General features: G+C 34.1%; 1 protein-coding gene across 1 annotated transcript; it reads right to left on the bottom strand.

Annotated features, from left to right (window-relative positions):
• Positions 1 to 2735: 2735 nt before the first annotated feature.
• Positions 2736 to 16989, bottom strand: LOC114716424 (putative disease resistance RPP13-like protein 1). The gene is made up of 6 exons (XM_028901432.1): positions 13214 to 16989; positions 6354 to 7002; positions 5623 to 5739; positions 5070 to 5162; positions 4881 to 4939; positions 2736 to 2814 (listed from the first exon to the last, which is right to left on the bottom strand). The coding sequence occupies exons 1-6, from the start codon at positions 16987 to 16989 to the stop codon at positions 2736 to 2738; spliced, it is 4773 nt and encodes a 1590-aa protein (XP_028757265.1).
• Positions 16990 to 21160: the final 4171 nt, after the last annotated feature.

Below are 21160 nucleotides of genomic sequence, written 5' to 3'. Positions count from 1 at the left end.
ATGAAAATGGAGATCCTGTTGTCACCTTCATTTCCCTAGCCTGCCAGGTTTTAAGATTTAACCCATCATGCATGGCAACAAGTATATGAAAATAAATGGTCCCCTGTTTTTGTGCCAGGCTCAGGCAGAGAAGTCAGAGCATGTTAATATGCGCATTGTCAAATATTATTTAATTATAACCTTTCTTGGAATTTGAATCAAGCTCAGGGACTCATCACACATAGATCCTCTCTTGAAGCCTAGCTATTCTCAACTTATTGATTCTAAAGCTCTTCAGAGGATTCTACTTTTCTCATTTCATGTCCATGACCTGTTGCTGTTGGTTTTGCTTCATGTTCCTCTACATTGGCGTAGATTTCGATAAAATCTACTTCCGCATCATCACATGCAGAATTGTCGTCATTGACAATTTGCTCAATACCAGAAATTCTGTTTTGAAGGGGGCACCTTTAATCTTTGAAGGCTTAGTTCTTCTTGCTTCATGTTCATGCTCTTCTGGGTCTTAAAAATTACTTCTCCTTTCCCACAAGAAGCTCTTCAGTGGAGGCAAAGGACCATGCTCATAAACTGTTCTTGTTACCCTCAACACATCGAACTCATCAGAGACACACACCCAAACTTTGAGGTTGAATCCATCCATCACCCTTCTATCATTATATACAAGCTGGGCAAGAGTAGTTTTACCCAGACCACCCATACCCACTATAGAAATCACAGATAATTGGTTGTTATACTTTTCTGACAGAAGCCATTCAATGATGGTTTCTTTGTCATCATCTCTACCATATATTCCGGCTTCATCCACTAAAGATGTAGTTGGCAATCTATCTGGTATAGCAGTTCTCCATCCAGCACGACTATCACGTTCATTCAGTCTTAATATGTCCCTTTGAGATGCAAGATATTCTAGATTTTCAATGACATTTTTCGTCCTGGATTCAATTTCCTTCTCAAATGAACTAACGGGAGTACTAAAGAAGTTTCGTACCTTGCCAATAGCACTGGTTTGACTCTTTTGTTCAGCTTCCAGCTTGCGCTTGCACATTTCATAATCAATCTCATCCAAGACATCCTCAGCATCGAACACGACATCTTTAACCAAATCAATCCACTCCTTCACCTTCAGATTAGTGATCTGCTTTTGCTCTGCATCGTCAACCACAGCATCTATGGATAACAGTACGATCTTCAACTTATTGAGCAATGTCTGTTTCAATTTTGGTTTGTTGAAGAAGTCCAGAACATCCCGAGAAGCCAGCCTATCAAAAGCCACCTGAAGAAAAGCAGAAAGAAAAGCGCCGCCAACCAAAGCTCCCGCCATAGATGAAGATGTTGTGCTTGTGCAAATGCAAACCGAAAAAGAAAGTGATGAAAATGCGAAAGTGGAAAAGTTTATTGCAATGCAAGGAGTGTGACTTTGTGGGTTTTGTGAGAGTGGCCAGAAAATGGCAAAATGCGTTCACTTTTTATCCTCCCGTCAACCACGTTACAAAATATTGATCAAAATGAAGACTTTTCAAGTTCCCAGTTCATTCCATTATTATATTTCTTCGACATGACAAAGTGTTTTGGACTGCGTATTAATCATTCCATTATCATCTTCTTCCCGTCAGCCACGCAAGAAAATATCCATGCCAGCACAGACTTCAGAGCGACCGTGCATTGTGCTTTACGATTCAATGGGGATTCCGCGTCTCTCATGCGCTGAAATTATTTATTTTTATCATAAACATTTATGTAAACAAAAAGTAAAAAATTAATACAGTTTTTAATCTCGAAATTTGACTACATTAAAGATTAAAAGAATATTAACCTTTTATTTTTTTTTATATAATGAAATGAGTGTTTGATACTTCTTATATAAGCAAATATTAAATATGAGATACTGTTGATCTGAAATAGTGCAATTGTAATTCATTTGTATAGCAAGAGATATTAGCAAAAAAAATTTTACTGATTTAAAAATGGATTAAATTATTTAAAAAAGAAAATATGTATTTTTTTTAGTAAGAACGTAATTTATTTTATAAAAAAATGAGACGAGTTGGATTTTGGATACTCTCTACATCTTTGTGGGATTTGAGATCCATCTTTACCAATTAGTTAGTTAATCATACTCATGAAAGTGCCTACAAATTTCAAACTCATTCAAGAGATGAGGACCATCAAAATATGTTTATAAAGAACCAAATTCAGGCCATCTTCTTAATGTCCACTTTAGAGAATATATAGCTCATGGCCTCGACATTGTCTAAAGTTGACATATATGTTGCCAAATGCCAATCAGTTTTTCTTATCACAGTTTATTAATTTCAGTTTTAATTCAGTTTTCTTCTATCATTTGTAAACATTTCATGGGTTAATATATTTTCATTTTGCCTTTTTTTTTCAAAAGAGGGGGAAAAAAAAAACTGCAGTACAAATAGGAAGCTATGCATTTGCCTCAGGGCAAACTTGGATCTTCGCACACACACACATCAAAACCTTATATGGATTCAAAGTGTGAACTTAAGCAACAGACTTTTGCAAGTTCCAAATAAACCATATTCATAACACTATCTTTTTCAAGAACCAAATGTGGCAGCAGCAATTTTCCATTCTTCTCTATGCTAATAAGATGAATCATCAGTCGTCATCAGTATCAAATACCAACTTATAGTAAGCTACATTATTCACAAGTTGCAAGTAGTAATGACAAGTCTTATTCTACTAACCGGGGTAGAGCAACATTCACACTACACCGCTGAGACTTGTTTCTTAAACTCCATGAAATGTGGAAGATCTAACTTCTCCACTTCCATAACAGCACCAAAACTATTATAGGGAGTAGGTGACAGAGGTAGTTATGTATAGTAATAAGTAGCTGCAAGCATCAGCTGTATTTTTTTTGTACAGATGTGGGTTAACAGTATTTATTAAGTGTATGTATAAGGCAGTGATACAAATGAACAGTACACCGATTCTCCTTTCCCTGGAAGCTCACAACTATGAAACAAGACATGGTGTGCGTGACATATATATACAATAGAGAAGTTGTCTATATACCCCAAAAAAAAAAAACTGTTTATATTCTCTTCTGCAGGGCAACAAATATTACCATGAAGATAGGAGAAATGAGAAAGACAGGGCAGAACTTGATTAAGTGCCCTTTCTTGCACATTGAGGTCTTCTTGTAAAGGGTAGTTAGACTTACTTTCTGTGAAAGCATCAAAATAATTCTGGTAGTCCATGTTCCATGAAAATGGAGACCCTGTTGTCACCATCATTTCCATAGCCGGCCAGGTTTTAAGATTTAACCCATCATGCATGGCAACAAGTATATAAAACAAAAGGTTTCCTATTTTTGTGACGGGCTTAGGCAGAGAAGTCAGGGCACGCTAATATGTGCATTGTCAAATACTGTTTAGTTATAACCATTTAATTATTATTAATTTTCAATACATGAAAGTATAACCATGCATTATGAGATTCGGAGGTAAAATAAATAGATCTAAGGGAGAATTACAATGAGATCCCAAAGAAGAAAAATAATTACAAAATAAGTACCAAAAATGGTTATTTTCCCCTCTGGAACCTATCATTATAGGTTGATTAGGTTATTATTAGGATTTTTTTAGAAATTATTTTTCTTCCTTGGGATTTGATTATACTTCTCCCTAGATCTAATTAATATTAAGAAGCCCTGATATATATTGTTACCGAAATAAAAAGAGAGAGGGAGAAGATTGAGTCCCACTTTTGTCGATATGATCTCACAAATATGGGGCTTTCCTGTCCTCCCCACCCCCCCAAAAAAAAAAAAAAAACAGCGGCAATATTTTCATGTGGAACAAAATAATTACCTGAAAGCTGAACACAATTAATTGGACCTGTCATACATAAGTCGAGCTTCATTGGACCTGTCAATTAATCAAGTTGTTACACGAGGCAGGAGAAAAAAGTAAAGACCATCTACCTAGCCTTTCAAATCAAGAGGTTATTACGGCCCCAAAATAAGATTTGAATAACGCTGATCCTAGTTATGACAAAGAGTCAAAGGCGATTAAAAATGCAACTCTTATTCAATAGATGGTATGTGATATAATGATCATAGCCAGGAGACTTTTGGTATACAGAATCAGCAACATCCTTAATATTCAATACCTCGAGCTTTTCTCTGGCCATATATTGTTCCTCCCATCAGGTAGGAAATCCTGCGAATTGGCATTATCTCCCTCACTGAGGCTTAAATTACATTGCTTTGATGGGAAAGATTTTATTTCTGGAATGACACACATCAAGGCTTTTGAGAAACCTTACTTAAACCGAAGGTATCAATGCCTGGTTGGGTTTGAATTCTGGGTCAGATCTCTGTATTCCCAATGTAATTATTAGTTTTTTTTGGCGCAAGGAGATCTGGTAGATAACATTGTCCTTTTGAATAAAAGACTCCTCCACCAAGAGACAGCCCCGGTTCTCTCTATAATGAAAGTATTCAGAGATTTCTTCTAAACCAATGTGTTACAACTAAATTGAATTTCAAATATCATGTGAGAGGCTCTGTTTAGGTTCTTTTTTCTGGGATTATGAACATGCGTTGGAGGTATATATCCTTTGTCACATTGAAACATTTTGTATCTAAATAAAAGAATTTGGTGCTTGCATTTTGTCTTTCCATGCAAAAGAACATGAAACATATGGAGGCAAGATATGTACTATTTGAAAAGAAATATAAAGATAAGTAGTAGTCATTGAAATAAATTAACCTTTTTTAATTCTCGAATGAAGAAATAAAAGATGCTGGATTAAACACATATAACACGAAGATTTGAATAACGCTGATCCAGTAAATTCAATTTTCTTCTTTTTGTATTCAAATTCAGTGGGAGGTTTATATATACCTGCTGAGGGAGTCTTGACAAATTGACCACTGCAAAGCAGCTAATCCATGCAGCTCACTCTGCAGAGACATGATTAATATAAGAAGTTTTCTTTTTCAGTACATTTAGTGAAGTCGAGAGGGAGATTAACAAACTTACTAAGCAAAAAGATAACTTGTACTTGTTTCAGTTTTAGCAAGTAGCAGTTACCTTAAAAGTTAATTTCCCCATAACCTTTTCATAGAACGGCAATGCTTCTCTCAGCTTTCCAGCATTCATTAATGAGTCACCTTCCTTCAATGCCTGTAAGCATTATGTTATTTGGCATAATTATGCTCACAAAGTCCTAATAAGCAGCTCAAGATTTGGACAAATAAATCCATAAACAAAAATAGAGACTGAGTCAGTAGAAGTTTGTTGCAATGCAAAATTTGGATGTCACAAGATATGATTTTCATGAATACATAAGAACATATCTTTTACGAATGTGTGAAATCATAATGACATGAATTTCTTCAAACTAATTAACAAATGAAGTCTACATCTTATTTTTTGTAAGTCAACCAAGCAAATTAAATCCATTTAGCCGGTGATAGTGAGGCAAGAGTTGAAATACTTTCGATGCCATTATATAAACTTTCCTCCTCACACTCAGATTTTATCTTTGGCTCAATATTTAACCCAATTTTCTTCTTGTAGGCCGTAAGTAATTCTCTTGTTCGTTCTTCTTTAGCAAAATTTTCTTCTTCAGAGACAGTGGCACTTCCTTCTGCCCACCATCATCAACAACATTTTGACCCGAACTCAACCCGTCATTCCCATTTGATTTTTCAACCGAACTCGCAGCAATGTTTTGCTCAACTGGAGAGAACCATGAAGGCTGTAAAGAAGCCATAATTTTGAGGATGCTAAGAGAACTAACAGAGATTTGAGAAGGTGTTTGAAAGGTGAGAAAAGGAAGAAGCCATCGGGAAGATGGAATCACTGTAATAAGAAAGAGTGAGCGCTCCCCGCTTTCTGGTTAGATAAGGCAAGAACGGATCCCGCCATTGGATTATTGGGCACATGTAGACCGTTTATAGCAGACCGTCTAAACATAATTTTGTTCTTATTTTTACCTCATGTTTTTTTTACCAACTTATTCTGCCTATTATTTAGGATGGAGAAATTGCTGAAAAAGTCATGATTAAAAATTTATAATTGAAATTTGTTTAAATCATAGGTGAAAATAGATGCAACTTTTTCAGTTATATACAACATATTTTCAACTCTTTTGTTTTATAAATGAGAAATCTCTTTGAGTTACTTGTTTCACGTTAATTTGAAGCACATTTAAATTATTGGTATCATCTTTAGATCCAGCGATTGCCTCGTAAATTGTTCTTGTTACCCTCAACACATCAAACTCATCAGAGACACAGACTCATACTTTATGGTTGAATCCATCCACCGTCCGTCTATCATTATAAACAAGCTAGGCAAGAGTAGTCTCACCGGCGCATACCACACTATAAAAATCACAGATGGTTTGTTTTTATACTTTTCTAACAAGCGTTCAATGATGGATTTTTTGTCATCATCTCTAGCGTATGTTCTATTTTCATCCACTAAAGATGTAGTTGGCAATCTGTCTGGCACAACACTTCTCAAGCCAGCACCACCATCACGTTCATTCAATCTTAATATATCCCTTTGACATGCAAGATATTCTAGATTTTCAATGACGTTTTTCATCCTGGATTCAATATCCTTCTCAAATGAACTAACAGAAGCACTAAGGAAGTTTCGTACCTCGCCCATAGCAATGGTTTCACTCTTTTGTTCAGCTTCCAGCTTGCGCTTGGACATTTCATAATCAATCTCATCCAAGACATCTTCAGCATCGAAAACCGCATCTCTAACCATATCAATCCAGTCCTTCACCTTCAGATTAGTGCTCTGCTTTTGCTCTGCATCGTCAACCACAGCATCGATGGATAACAGCACCATCTTCAACTTATTGAGCGGTGTCTGGTTCAATTTTGGTTTGTTGAAGAATTCCAGAACATCCCCAGAAGCCACCTGATCGAAAGCCACCTGAATAAAAGCAGAAAGAAAAGCACCGCCAACCAAAGCTCCCGCCATAGATGAAGTTGTTGAGCTTCTGCAAATGCAAAACGAAAAAAAAAAATGCAGAAGTGGGAAAGTTTATTGCAATGCAAGCACTGGCAGTGTGTGACTAAGATTTAGAAGCAGTAGTGGGAATGTTTATGGCAAAGGCCTAGTGGGTTGGCGATGGTGGTTGAAAAAAGGTTTATTTTTATCACACCGGCAGGGTGTCACTAAGAACTAAACGCAGAAGCGGCAGCGGTTATGGCAAAGGCAAAGTGGGTTGGCCATGGTGGTTGGAAAATGGTTTATTTTTATCATGCTGGCATTATTATACTCTTCGGCTTAATACAGCATCTAATTATTAAGTTGATTTTAGTTTTTAGTTCTAAATATAATATAAAACCTGTTTTTTATATTATTAATTTTTTTAAATTATCCGTACTGATACTTCTTAAATCATAAAAGAGAGAGGGCAGATATTAAGAAAAATAACTATGACATTTTATGAAAAACATATCATATTTTTATGATTAACTAAATTACCTAATTTTTATAATTTAATTAAATTAATTAAATAAATCTTACATTAAAAAAGGGAGGGACTGTTATTATATTTCTTTGACATTGTAAAGTCTTCTGGAGATTGTGCTTAACACCAAAACGATGGTGCATTGTGCTTTACAGCTCAAAGGAGATTCGTCGCTGAAGTATGCTTTTTTTTTATTTAAATTTTGTTTTATTTGGTGGGCCAAAAATAAGCGTGTTGTATTTTTTGTTAATGAAATGAATATTTGATACTCCTTATATGGATAAAGTATATTTTAAGTCCGTTAATTTTATACAAAGTTTCAGTTTTAGTTCCTTAACTTAAATATATTTTTAGTCACTTAACTTGAAAATTATTTGCTTTAAATGATTATTTGTTATAACAATCTTGGTTATTTTAAAAATTAAACTTGACATGTTAACATTTAAAAATGTTTTATTAACATTTGAGATCTCATTATCCATTTTCATATTAAATAGATGTTAAATATGATACATGGTAGTTCTACAATAGTGCAATTGTAATTCATTTTTATAACAAGAGATATTAGTGTGTGTGTGTATATATTTATATATTTGCAAAACTAGAAATGGATTATAATTATTTTAAATAGAAAAATATGTCTTTTTTTAATAAGGATGTATTACCTTCTGTCCTTAATATAAGATTGGAAAAACCATATTGGAGGTACCTATACTTTTTTTCAATTTTCAATTTGGTACCTATATGTTTTTTGTTCTTAACTAAATTTTTATTTTTCCTCTATTAACATCATTAATCCTTATATAGAGACTAAAAATATCAATAGAACAAAGTTATAAGAGCTAATGTTGCTAAAAAAATAAAATTATATGTTTAATTAAAGGGAAAAAAACACATAGGTACCAAATTAAAAATTGAGGAAAAGTATAGGTACCTTCAATATGGTTTTCCCTATAAGATTTTGTTTTTTTTTATATTTTGGTCTTAAATATAAGATCACAATCCACTTTGTCTCTCATATTTATCCAAGGTAGTCTTTCTAGCAATAGTAGTTCTAGCTAATACACTTAATTAGTAAGGATATTTTAGAAAAAATAACATTTATTTATTACAAATAATCAACTTAACTTCTTTCTTTAATCTCCTCAAATTAGTCAACTAGCTCTTATAATTAGGACCGGAGGTAGTAATTTATTTTTAAAAAAATTAGATAAGTTAAATTTTAGAGACTCGTTACATTCTTATGGGATTTGAGATGTATTTTTATAACGTTGCCAATTAGTTGGTATGTCATGTCATCAAGGTTCATTAAGCTTAAAACAAATATTATGCGCTTGTTTAAAGCTATGATTTATAGGCACTTATAAGTATGTTTACGTAAATCGAGATATTTTTTCATATACTTACTTCATATTCTGTAAATTATATTTTAAGCCATTTTAAACAAGCATGCAAGCCATTCTTCTTCTTCATAATGTCCACTTTAGAGGATGCATAGCTCATGCTTCTATATTCTATAAAGTGGACATATATGTTGCCAATCAATTTTTCTTATCACAGTTTACTAATTTTAGTTTCAATTCAGTTTTCTTCTTGTGAGTTAATGTATTTTCATTTTTCCTTTTATTTAAAGGAAAAAAATTACAATCCAAATAGATGGCTGTGCATTTGTCTTAGGGCAAACTTTGATCTTCTAGTATATGTATACATATGTATCTCAAAATCTTCTATGGATTTGAAGTGTGAACTTGACAGGCCTAAAAGGTTTTTGCAAGTTTCAAATGAACCATATTCATAAGACTATCTTTTCCAAAAATCAAGTGCAGTAACAGCAATTTGCCATTCTTTGCAAATAAGATGAGTCATCAATCGTCATCAACCAAAAAAAAAAAATCTGTTTATATAATCTTCTGCAAGGCAACAAGTATTACCATGAAGATAGGAGAAATAATAAAGGGTAGTTAGACTTGTTTTCTATAAAAGCATCAAAATAATTCTGGTAGCATGTGTTCAATGAAAATGGAGATCCTGTTGTCACCTTCATTTCCCTAGCCTGCCAGGTTTTAAGAATTAACCCATCATGCATGGCAACAAGTATATGAAAACAAATGGTCCCCTGTTTTTGTGCCAGGCTCAGGCAGAGAAGTCAGAGCATGTTAATATGTGCATTGTCAAATATTATTTAATTATAACCTTTCTTGGAATTTGAATCAAGCTCAGGGGACTCATCACACATAGATCCTCTCTTGAAGCCTAGCTATTCTCAACTTATTGATTCTAAAGCTCTTCAGAGGATTCTACTTTTCTCATTTCATGTCCATGACCTGTTGCTGTTGGTTTTGCTTCATGTTTCTCTACATTGGCGTAGATTTCGATAAAATCTACTTCCGCATCATCACATGCAGAATTGTCGTCATTGACAATTTGCTCAATACCAGAAATTCTGTTTTGAAGGGGGCACCTTTAATCTTTGAAGGCTTAGTTCTTCTTGCTTCATGTTCATGCTCTTCTGGGTCTTAAAAATTACTTCTCCTTTCCCACAAGAAGCTCTTCAGTGGAGGCAAAGGACCATGCTGATAACCATTAAGAGAGCAAAGTGTATACGGGAAAACCTTAATTGAAGTTCTCTCTGACTTAGTAACCGGCAGATTAGGCATGGGGCATTTGGGCGACAGAGTTCTTCAAACTTGAAAAACGCGCGGGTAGTTCTCGGTGCAAGCAGGGCTACTTTGCAGGATTTCTTGGTCATTGTAATCTCAACTAAATTCCTAGTTATGACAGACAGTTGAAATCTACTAGGATTACCATGAGATGGGAAAACGCAATATAACAAGAAATTCATATTCAACAGATAATTATGTGATATTATGCTAACACAAGTACTTGTAGATTTTTGGTATACAGCATCAGCATTTAGTGATCATGTACTTCTTAATATTCAAACTCTCTAGTTTTATTGGCCTTATATTAGAATTTTATCACTGTACCAAAAATAAAAACCAATTGAAGCGCTCATCTCACACATTGTCAAAACTGCTATTTCATTTTAAACTTCTTAAATTTTAACAACTCCCCCAACTTGTTCCACTTCCCATGGCTTAGATTATATCTCTTTGATGGTAAAGATTTTATTGTTTGAACGAAATCCATCAAGGCCTTGAGAAATCTTCCTTAAACCACAGGTAACATAACCTGTATTAGGGTCACCTGCCAAGTCATTGTTTTATGCCTTTTTCCAATGTTCATGCTCCGAAGGAAGCTCGAGAGTGCTACTAATACGAAGAGGAATTCATGCCCAAATAAAATATTTGTCACAGTCGTGGCCGAAAACCAGAATCAATAAATGCTTGTATAGACATGCACCCACCGGTTGACTTTGGTGAATGAGAATTTAGGCAAATTCTGAATTAATTTTCTTAAAGCTATAAATTAAAAATAAATATATAAGAGGAGTTGCTAAGTCGTTTTAAACAACTAGTTACTCTGCTTTGAATGAATCACTTCATTATTAATACTATAGTCTTGCATTATGCTAGAATCACGTGTGTGTGTGTGTGTATTTATATACTTAGTGCAATGCTGTGAATATCTCATTTGTAACAGTTTCATAGCGAAGTTGAAACCAATAAAATATTATTTTTAAAATAAAGTTCTTCTGGCCAAATGATTTATACAAGAGAAGTGATTGAAGATGAAGAAGAGATGAGGTAAGAAAATCAAACAGCATATAAAAATCTGGACACAAATTTGAAGTTTAATTAAGAAGGTAATCAAGTTTTTACTATCCGCAAGGATGACACCAGTAAGCTATCTACAGCAGCGATGCCCTTTAAGGCCTTGACACCCTAATGCAATCCCAAACAGCTAGAATTTTACTCAGGAAATAAGGGAAGTTATTGCTTACAATATCTACTCAAAAACTCAACTTTAAAAGAACATATACTGCAAGACCAATAGAAACTTAGAACGTGAAGAATATAGGCTTTCAGCAGCATTGAAAGCACACCATCTTCTTGGCAATCTATTTCATGGGAGTTGTATTTCTGAATGAACACTGAGTAATTGAAGGGCTGTCTTGCTCTATCATGATATATCTTTAAGCAAGGGATGTGCTATCTTGCTCCTCATGTTAAGGGAAAAGGAGGGGACCTTCATTAGAAATTGGACTATATGAGGAGAAGAGTCTCTTATGTTCAGTAGACACAATATGAGAGCCTGTCAAACAAAAGAAAAGTGAATCAGTTTCTGTTTGCATAATGCCCTTAAGATTTTTTTCATTGGGATTTCAAAATGCATGGAATTCATTCCACGGACTCATGATATATTTTGTTTTTATAACTGAAAAGTAAACATAACTATTTGAAAGATCTGGGATGCAGGGACATGCAAAAAAAATCTTATGCTTTGACACTCTAATAGTATCATGTTTATGTATTGGACTTGTCCCTTTGGCATCACCCAAAAGAATAATAAAAAACAGTACAAAATACATGACTATAAATGTATGTTATGTGTTTCTAAATTCTAACACAAGGGTAGATAAGTTAGGTGCAATGCCGTCAGTTAGTTAACAAACTAGCCATTATTAATTCCTTATTCCCCTGCCTATAAATGTACCCCAATATACAAACATCAAATATGTGTACTCCTATTAGTGAGTAGAAATGCAAATCTCAGTCTATCTCGTCCCTTTGTTCTCTCTTTTATCTTCCTTCATTTCCACTCTTTCCCTCTTTCTCATACTTCCAATATTAAAGAAGTATAACAGTTGCCGTGTACCTTTGTGAAGCTGGTACAATTTGTGGTTGATACAATCATCAAGTGCTCACCTTCAGACGATGTTCTGTCGAGATGACCATCTAAAAACCTGTGTTAGGCAATCTTTATGATAGATAGTATGTCTGAAGTACAATTGGTAATCAGCGACAAAAAGATCAATGTAGCCTGAATAAGAACAGCTCTACACACTAGAGTTTAGTCTGAACAGGCTCTGGAGTTTGGACTTGTTGCACGATTAAACTCGCTTCTCCCAACTGTCAAATTCAACAGCAACGGAAACCAAGTTAATTTGGGCGAATTTCACCAACCAAAGCTCATGAACCACATCACAATCACTCTTTTTATTAAACAGTCGAGTTAAATTGAGTTTGGTTAAAAAGAGTTCATAATATTTAAGGACTAAATCCCTTTTAAAAATACTAAATTGTTCTTAGATTGAAACTAGAACTAGAATTGCATCTTTTCATCTGCTTTTAGTAAAATTAAAAAAAAAAGTCATATTTGGACACAGCAAGATAATATGCTTGATAAGTAAATCATATTATTTCTTTTTGTTCAATTTTAAACCGAAGTTGTTCTCTAATACATGATATAGGACCAATTGTTTCCTAATTAGAATTTGAAGCGTATGACAGGAGAAAAAAGAGCTTATTATTTAAAGAAAATCATGTTCATTCTGCGCAGTGCTGCTATCTTTGATATCTACAAAAAGGAAAATAAAAATTCAAATAATCAAGTAAATCTATAAATAAATCGGTGCAAAAATAGAGGCATATTTCTATGAATAATATATGATTTGAAATCTATAACAAGTGAATTATTTACGAATTATGAATCATTTGGCACATTCTTTGGATAACATTCAAATACATGAATCTTTCAATCTAAAACAAATGGCCAAAAGAAAGGAAAATATGTTCATGATTTGACATTTAAAAAGGGACTAAATATATACCTAATGAGTGAATGGATAGCAGGAGAACTGATGCCATCATCAGTGAGAAGCTCACTTAAAGTTGCTACTACATCATCTTCAGTGCTAACAAAAGGAATGCGAGAAATCTTTGCCCAATATTTTCCTTTCTGCCTTTGGATCCGCTTTTTGAGCAAGGGACAACCCCTAATCCTTAGTTGACAAAGGGAACTAGGCAAACCCTCCTTTGGAAAGTATTGGAGTTTAGGACAGCCACAAAATCCCAAGAGTTCCAAAGAGGTTAAGTGGCAAAGACCTTTGTGTTCCAATGATCTAAGATTGGGGCAGTTATGAAACAGAAGGCAAATAAGAGTAGGTGGAAGTAGTCCAATATCAGGAAGAGACTCATCATCTGCATCTCCAATATGTATGAAATGTAGTGATGTACAGCTACGTAGATGCCATCCCATTCGAGAGGCTATGAGTTTCGGGCACTCTAAGACCTCAAGATATTTGAGATTTGATGGGAAACCTCCTCCTGCAAATGATTCCACTAGCGGGCAGCATTTTATTAACAGATATGTGAGGGAGCGAAAGAGAATGTGCATGTTCTCTGGGAGCGATTTCAAATTCTTCAATTCTTCAATGCAACAAAATTCTAGTTTGGGAGCCAAAAACCCTCCTTTAGGGAAAAATACAAATTTAGGACACTTTCGTATGTACAAGCTTGTAAGAGAATAATGGTGCCCCTCTAAAACAGATATCATTTCAAGATTATTACAGTCAATCAACTTCAATGATTGAAGCTTTGGGAATAAATCTAGTGGAAACGACTTAAGAGAGTCACAGCTTCCTCTTATATCCATTTCAAGGACGAAGTTATGACAAGATCTCAATGGGAATTCTAGGTGAGGACAATCAGAAAACTTCAACTCTTCAAGGCTATAATTGGCAATGATATTTTCAATTTTGTCGACTGATAATAATTTTTCGAAGCATCCAGAAATCTCAAGGACTCTTAGAGCTGATGGAAGACTTTCCAACTGCTCGTTTCCACAATCTTTTAGAACCAGTTTATCAAGAGATGAAACCCATGGAATTGAAGACAAAAGCTTCTCACAATTGGAAATTACTAGCATCCTTAAAGAAGGAAGTTGTTGAGGAAGTTCCCCTTTCAATTTGGGACAATTTTCTACACTCAACTCTTGAAGATGAGGGAAAGTAAGAGACAAAATTTCACATTTCCATTCTTCCCAGGCCTTCATATCTCCAAACCTTAGGATTTCTAGAGATGAAGCATTAGAGCTATTTCCACAAAATTCTGGACCAATAGCTACTATGCTATGAAACCCTATAATTGACAATGACTTGAGAGATGGAAAGAGGCCAAGTGATGGCAGGGATCTACAGTATTTGCAATGCCTTAGCTCTAGGGACACTAAATTGGACAACAAATGATTAGCAAGCCAATTTGGAAACTCGATAGCACCATAGTTGCCAATTGATAGCTTTTTCAAATTTTGATGAGGTTGGAAGTTCTCCAGCACATCCTTGTCATGGTGTGATTTTCTATTGTCTATGCACCATTCCAATGTTAACTCCTTAAGGTGTATCTTGCTTCTCAAATTGACTGCTAAAGCACGTGAGGGAGAAACCACATTCTGCAATTCCAAGATGGAAACTGATCCATGAAGATTAAGTCCTTCTAAATGTTTGATGTTGGTCTCTCCAGATTTTTCTATAATAAATGGTGACAGAACTTGAAGATTTTTCAATGTATCCAATTGCTTCGGCATCTCTCTCACCTGAGTTTCACGAAAATCAAGGTGACGCAGATTCATGAGTTTATGAAAATCCGTTGGCAATTTTTCCAAAAGACGACAACGCCACAACTTTAATGTTTGCAAACGATGAAGTTGACATATTGAATCAGGCAACTTCCTTATTCTAGTTCCTGATAAGTCCAAATAACGTAGATGTTTCATATTTCCTACTGATTCAGGAATCTCCAAGACAATATGATCACACAAAGATAAAACTCGCATGCAAATAAACTTGGATGGCAAATCGTTAATAACCTTGTGAGATATAAAGTGACTAATAGAGGTATAGCCTGTACTTCTATGACCCTGCATGGATAGAGGCAAGAATGTGCGCAACTTATTAGCCTGGTATGTAACCTCAAATTGTTTGGATGGATCAACATCGTTTCTCAAAAATGAAATATGCCGGGTCATTTTTGTCAAATTATTTACATCATCTACCTCAAACCTGTGGCTAAACTTTCCATATTCAACTTTTGCCATATCATTAATAAGGTCATGCATGACAAAACGGGTTTCATCTATTGTTGATCGTTGAAAAAGTGACCTCAACAACAGGTCATGAAAGAATTGTTCTCCTACTTCTCTCCCATCTTTGCTTTGATGAGCACATGTCAGAAAATTTTCTGCCATCCACAATTGAATTAAATGCTCCTTATCAAAATCATAATCTTTGGGAAATATTGAACAATAAGCAAAGCATCTTTTCAGATGAGAGGGCAGGTAGCAATAACTCAATCTCAAAGCAGGGAGAATCTTGCTATCGCTTTTTTCCTCCCAAATCTCACTTTTCAAAATACCATTCCACCTCTCATGAGATGATACTGTGTACAAGAGGCTCCCAATGGCTTTCAAAGCTAAAGGCAGTCCTTTGCATTTTTTACTTATTTTTCTACCAATTTCTTCAAGGTCAGAGTTTGAACAAAGAACATTTCCATCATGGAAGGCATATTTGCTAAACAATGACCAACTATCTCCTTCCGATAACGGCTTCAATGAAAGTATCTTAGCAGAACGCATGGTCGAAGCAACTTTTCCACTGCGAGTGGTTAGAAGAATTTTGCTTCCTTGAGCCCCATGATTGAATGGTGACTGCAAGGCCTCCCATCGCAGATAATCTTCATTCCATACATCATCTAAAACAAGGAGAAATCTCTTTCGAGTTAGTTGTTGTTTTAATTTAATTTGAAGCATATTAAAATCATTGGTATCATCTTTTGATCCAGTGATTGCCTCATAAATTGTCCTTGTTACCCTCAACATATTGAACTCATCAGAGACACATACCCATACTTTGAGGTTGAATCTATCCATCACCCTACTATCATTGTATGCCAGCTGGGCAAGAGTAGTTTTACCCAAACCACCCATACCCACGATAGAAATAACAGATAATTGGTTCTTATACTTTTCTGACAGCAGCCATTCAATGATGGTATTTTTTTCATCATCTCTGCCATATGTTCCATGTTCATCCACTAAAGATGTAGTTGGCAATCTATCTGCTATAGCACTTCTTAATCCAGCACCACTATCACGTTCATTCAATCTTAATATATCCCTTTGAGATGCAAGATATTCTAGATTTTCAAGGACATTTTTGGCCTTGGATTCAATTTCCTTCTCAAATGAACAACCGGGAGTACCAAAGAAGTTTCGTACCTTGCCAATAACACTGGTTTGACTCTCTTGTTCAGCTGCCAGCTTGCGCTTGGACATTTCATAATCTATCTCATCCAAGACATCCTCAGCATCGAACACAGCATCTTTGACCAAATCGATCCACTCCTCCACCTTCGGATTGGTGATCTGCTTTTGCTCTGCATCGTCAACCACAGCGTCGATGGATAACAGCACGATCTTCAGCTTATTGAGCAATGTCTGGTTCAATTTTGGCTTTTTGAAGAAGTCCAGAACATCCCGAGAAGCCAGCCGATCGAAAGCCACCTGAAGAAAAGCAGAAAGAAAAGCACCACCAACCAAAGCTCCCGCCATAGATGAAGTTGTTCTGCTTGTACAAATGCAAAACGAAAAGAACGAGATGAAAATGCAGAAGTGGGAAAGGTTATTGCAATGCAAGGAAGGTGTGACTTTGTGGTTTTGGTGAGTGAAGCAAGAAAATGCGTTCAGCTTTCCGCCATAACTGTCAACCACGCCAGAAAGGATTTGACTTTCAAGTTCCCAGTTCTGACTTCTAACGTCGGGTCACAAAAAAAAAAAAAATCTAACTATCAAATTCATTCCATTGTTTTGCTCAAAAAAAAAAAAATCATTCCATTGGTTTTTTTTTGGCCAAACATTGTTTTATTTCTGTTTTTGATTGAATTCTGGAGACTCACTACAATGACTACATCCTCATAAGATAAGAGATATATCTTTACTAATTAAACTAATCTTTATTGACTATAAGAGTGTAATACGTTACTTTTATAAATGAATTTATGTATTGATACATTATGATTCAATTAATTATATCTTTCCATAAATTATTCATATATATTATAAAAAAAAAAGGTTACACAGTTATTTGATCTCTCTTGCTTGAAAAATAAATTATAGTATTTTTAACTTATGAATAAGGAAGAATCCTATGAAAAGAAATTTGAAATTACTAAATCCCAAATCAGATTTGATAAAAATGTCTTAATAATTTTTGATAATACTAGACTCATAAATAACAACATTTTTTTGTTATAATTTCTTACTTAAAATTTAGTAATTTTCAGTTTTTCTTTATTGGATGGTTAATCAAATTTATGTCACCTCAAAGGCATGAGCGCTACCAAAATACAGCGTTTCTTTAAATGTTATGTCGTTTTTATGAAGCACAAAATTACAAGCCTTCAATTAAGCTTCAAACAAATGCAAGCCATGTTTCTTCTTATTGGCACCAAGAGTTTGCGAATAGATGGTTTTACTCTTAAATACTGCCATCCAAATAGAAGTCTATACATTTGTCTTGGAGGCAAACTTTGATCTTCCAACACACACACATCTCTTAAAACCTTCTATGGATTTGAAGTGTGAAACTAACAGTCCTAACGGGCTTTTGCAAGTTCCAAATGAACCATATTCATAACACTATCATTTTTCAAGAACCAAGTGTGGTGGTAGCAACTTTCCATTCTTCTCTGTGTTAATAAGATGAGTCATCAGTCATCATCAACATCAAATAAAAATTTATAGTAAGCTACGTTGTTCACAAGTTGCGAGCAACAATAACAAGTTTTATTTCATTGAGTGGGGTAGATCACACAGTCACATTAGACCACTGAGACTTATTTCTTAAATTCCATGTAATTTAGAAGATATTACTTCACTTACACAACAGCACCAAAACCATTATGGGGAGTAGATGACAGAAGTAGTTATGTATGGTTATGAGTAGTTTCAAGTATCAGCTGTAGCCTTTGCACAGATGAGGGTTAACACTATTTATTATTAAGTGTATCTATGTGACAGTGACACAAATGAATAACACACCGATTTCACTTTCTCTGGAACCTCACAGCTATGAAAGAAGACGAGGTGTGAGAGTGAACAGATGTCTATATTTATATACAAAAAAAATTGTTTAAATTCTCTTCCGCAAGGCAACAAGTATTACCATGAAGATAGGAGAAACAAGAAAGGGAAGATAGGGCAGACTTGATCCAGTGCCCTTTCTTGCCCATTGAGGTCTTCCTGTAAAGGGTAGTTAGACTTGTTTTCCATAAAAGCATCAAAATAATTCCGGTACCCTATGTTCAATGAAAAAGGAGATCCTGTTGTTACCTTCGTTTCCCTAGCCTGCCAGGTTTTAAGATCTTCTTGTTTCATGTTCATGTTCTTCTGGGCCCCAAAAATACTTCTCCTTCCCGACTAAAAGCTCTTCAGTCGAGGCAAAGGAGCACTCGGAAGACCATTAAGAGAGCAAAACGTATCTAGGCAAACCTTAACTGAATTTCTCTTTGACTCAGTAACCAGCGGATTAGGCATGGGGAATTTAGGAAACAGAGAGTTCTTCAAAGTTGAACAACGGGTAGTTCTCGGTGCAAGCAGAGCTACTTTACAGGATTTTCTTGGTCATTGTGGTCCACTAAATTCCCAGTTATGACAGGCAGTTAAAATCTACTAGCAGCCTGTTTGGTAAGGTGTTGGCGGGAGTAACTTATAGGTGTAATAGTTTGGTTTGTAAATTTGAGAACACAGCTTTTGACCAATCTCACTTATGTGTGAAAAGCTATTTTTTTAAGCACGATTGCAAAAACGCCTAAAACTTATTTGTGACTTATGCTATTCTTATGCTTCTTTTTATATATTTTTTATGCTTCCCAATCAATTTTTACTTAAAAATAATTTTTAATAATTTTTATAATATTTAAAATTTTTAATATTATTTTTATTACATATTTACATAAATTATGTAGAGTATATCATCCAATTAATTATGTAATATTATTTGGTTTAAAAATTTTCACATTACTATGATTTCTAATTTAAATATAATTTATTCATCAACTATAACTTTTCCCAATTATAATAATTTAAAATTATTATATTTTATAAATTCATTTTAATCATTTTATATTATTTAATTGATCATCATACAAACTAAACTTACTTTTTGCTCATAATCTAAATAACTTTTTTACTTTACAAACTAACTTTCATCAAAGTTAATACAAATATAAATCACATTACCCAATCTAACTTTTTTAAAAGTCAAATTGAAAATAAGTTACTTTTTCTACAGCTAATCCAAACAGACATTAGGATTATCATGAGATGGGAAAATACAAGAGAACAGGAAACTCATATTCAATAGATAATTATGTGATATTATGCTATCACAAGTACTTGCAGATTTATGGTATACAACATTAGCATTTAGTTATTAATTAATTCTTAATATATAAGGGTCCATTTGGACTAGCAATAGAAAAAATAGCTTATTATCAATTTGACTTTTAAAAAAGTTAGATTGAGTAAAAATTAAATTAGGTGGTGTGAATTTTGTTTGGATTGAATTTTATAAAAGTTAGTTTGTAAAAATTAGATTGGATAAAAGGTTATTTGAATTATGATTGAATAAAAGTAAGTTTAGTTCGTAAAATTACCAAAACAAGAATGAGTTTTATTAGATAATAAAAAAATGAATTTACATAATACAATAAACTTGAATTAGAAAGTGGAATTTGTAAAATTACCAAAATGAGTATGAGTTTTATTAAATAATGAAAAATGACTAAAAAATGAATTTACATAATCCAATAAATTTAAATTATTTTAATATGAAGAATCGAACTTTCATAACTGAAATGTATTTTAAAACATTAAAGATATCATAAAAAAATTATTGTAAATGTAGAGTGAAACATAATTTCAATGGATAAAATTATTTTTAAATTAAAATTCATGATAATGTGACAAGCTTGAAATCATTGGTATAAGCCAAATTCACAAACCACTAGACGGTTGCGTAGTTCTTTTTTGTTTGGTTCAATGAAAAGGAGTTTCTTATTACTCAAAAGATATGTACAAGCTTCAAAAGACCAAAAGAATTAGAAGAAGTCGGCAAACCAAAAGTGAGATTCAACCTGTATCTAGGTAACTAAACCTTTCATTAACAAAAACTGAGTTAAGGCAATAGCTTCATTAACTATACAAAGCGTTTCTTGTCGTTGTAATGGTTTGGGAAACGATGAAAAGAGCAATGTTAGAGGAGATAAACAGCTGAAAAGAATGAGGACAGGGAATGCTTTTTTTTTTTTAAATCCCACTTTCTCCTCCCCTTTCATCAGAGCACTCGTCACAACATCCAAAACAACAGTCTTTGCCTAATAGTTCAAATAGGTAAGAAAAAAGGTATTGACACAAGTTTTAGACTCTCAGTTAATTGCGTGAAGTTCTACAATGAAACTCTTTTCTTTAATTATAAAAAAAAAAAAAAAAAGTAAATCAGACCAACATCATATGTATTGGTTAAACTTTTGAAACCAAAGATGTCACAGGTGAACAAGACCAATGACAGAGATCAGCCAATAACAGAGGACCAAAAACATTAAACAAATTAGCAAAGGCACAGATGAACAACACAAAAAACTCCGCATGGAAGGAACAATTAGATCGCATTGAAACTTTAGGGACTCCAACAGAAAAAGCAAGAGAAAAATTTTTTCTGCCA

The sequence above is a fragment of the Neltuma alba genome, unplaced genomic scaffold, assembly GCF_004799145.2.
Source record: "Neltuma alba isolate B1F8T4 unplaced genomic scaffold, ASM479914v2 tig00002069_pilon, whole genome shotgun sequence".
Classification (NCBI taxonomy): domain Eukaryota; kingdom Viridiplantae; phylum Streptophyta; class Magnoliopsida; order Fabales; family Fabaceae; genus Neltuma; species Neltuma alba.
This window is presented reverse-complemented; position numbering and strand designations above follow the sequence as displayed.

What these genes read in the sequence shown, in the direction of transcription:
- LOC114716424 (XM_028901432.1), bottom strand. Translation starts at nt 16,989, where the DNA reads ATGGCGGGAGCTTTGGTTGGTGGTGCTTTTCTTTCTGCTTTTCTTCAG. An exon ending in GCTATCCATTCACTCATTAG is followed by an intron (nt 7,003 to 13,213) that starts GTATATATTTAG and finishes TTGCATTTGCAG; the next exon opens with AAGCTCAACAACTTCATCTA. An exon ending in TGTCAAGACTCCCTCAGCAG is followed by an intron (nt 2,815 to 4,880) that starts GTATATATAAAC and finishes TCCCTATAATAG; the next exon opens with TTTTGGTGCTGTTATGGAAG.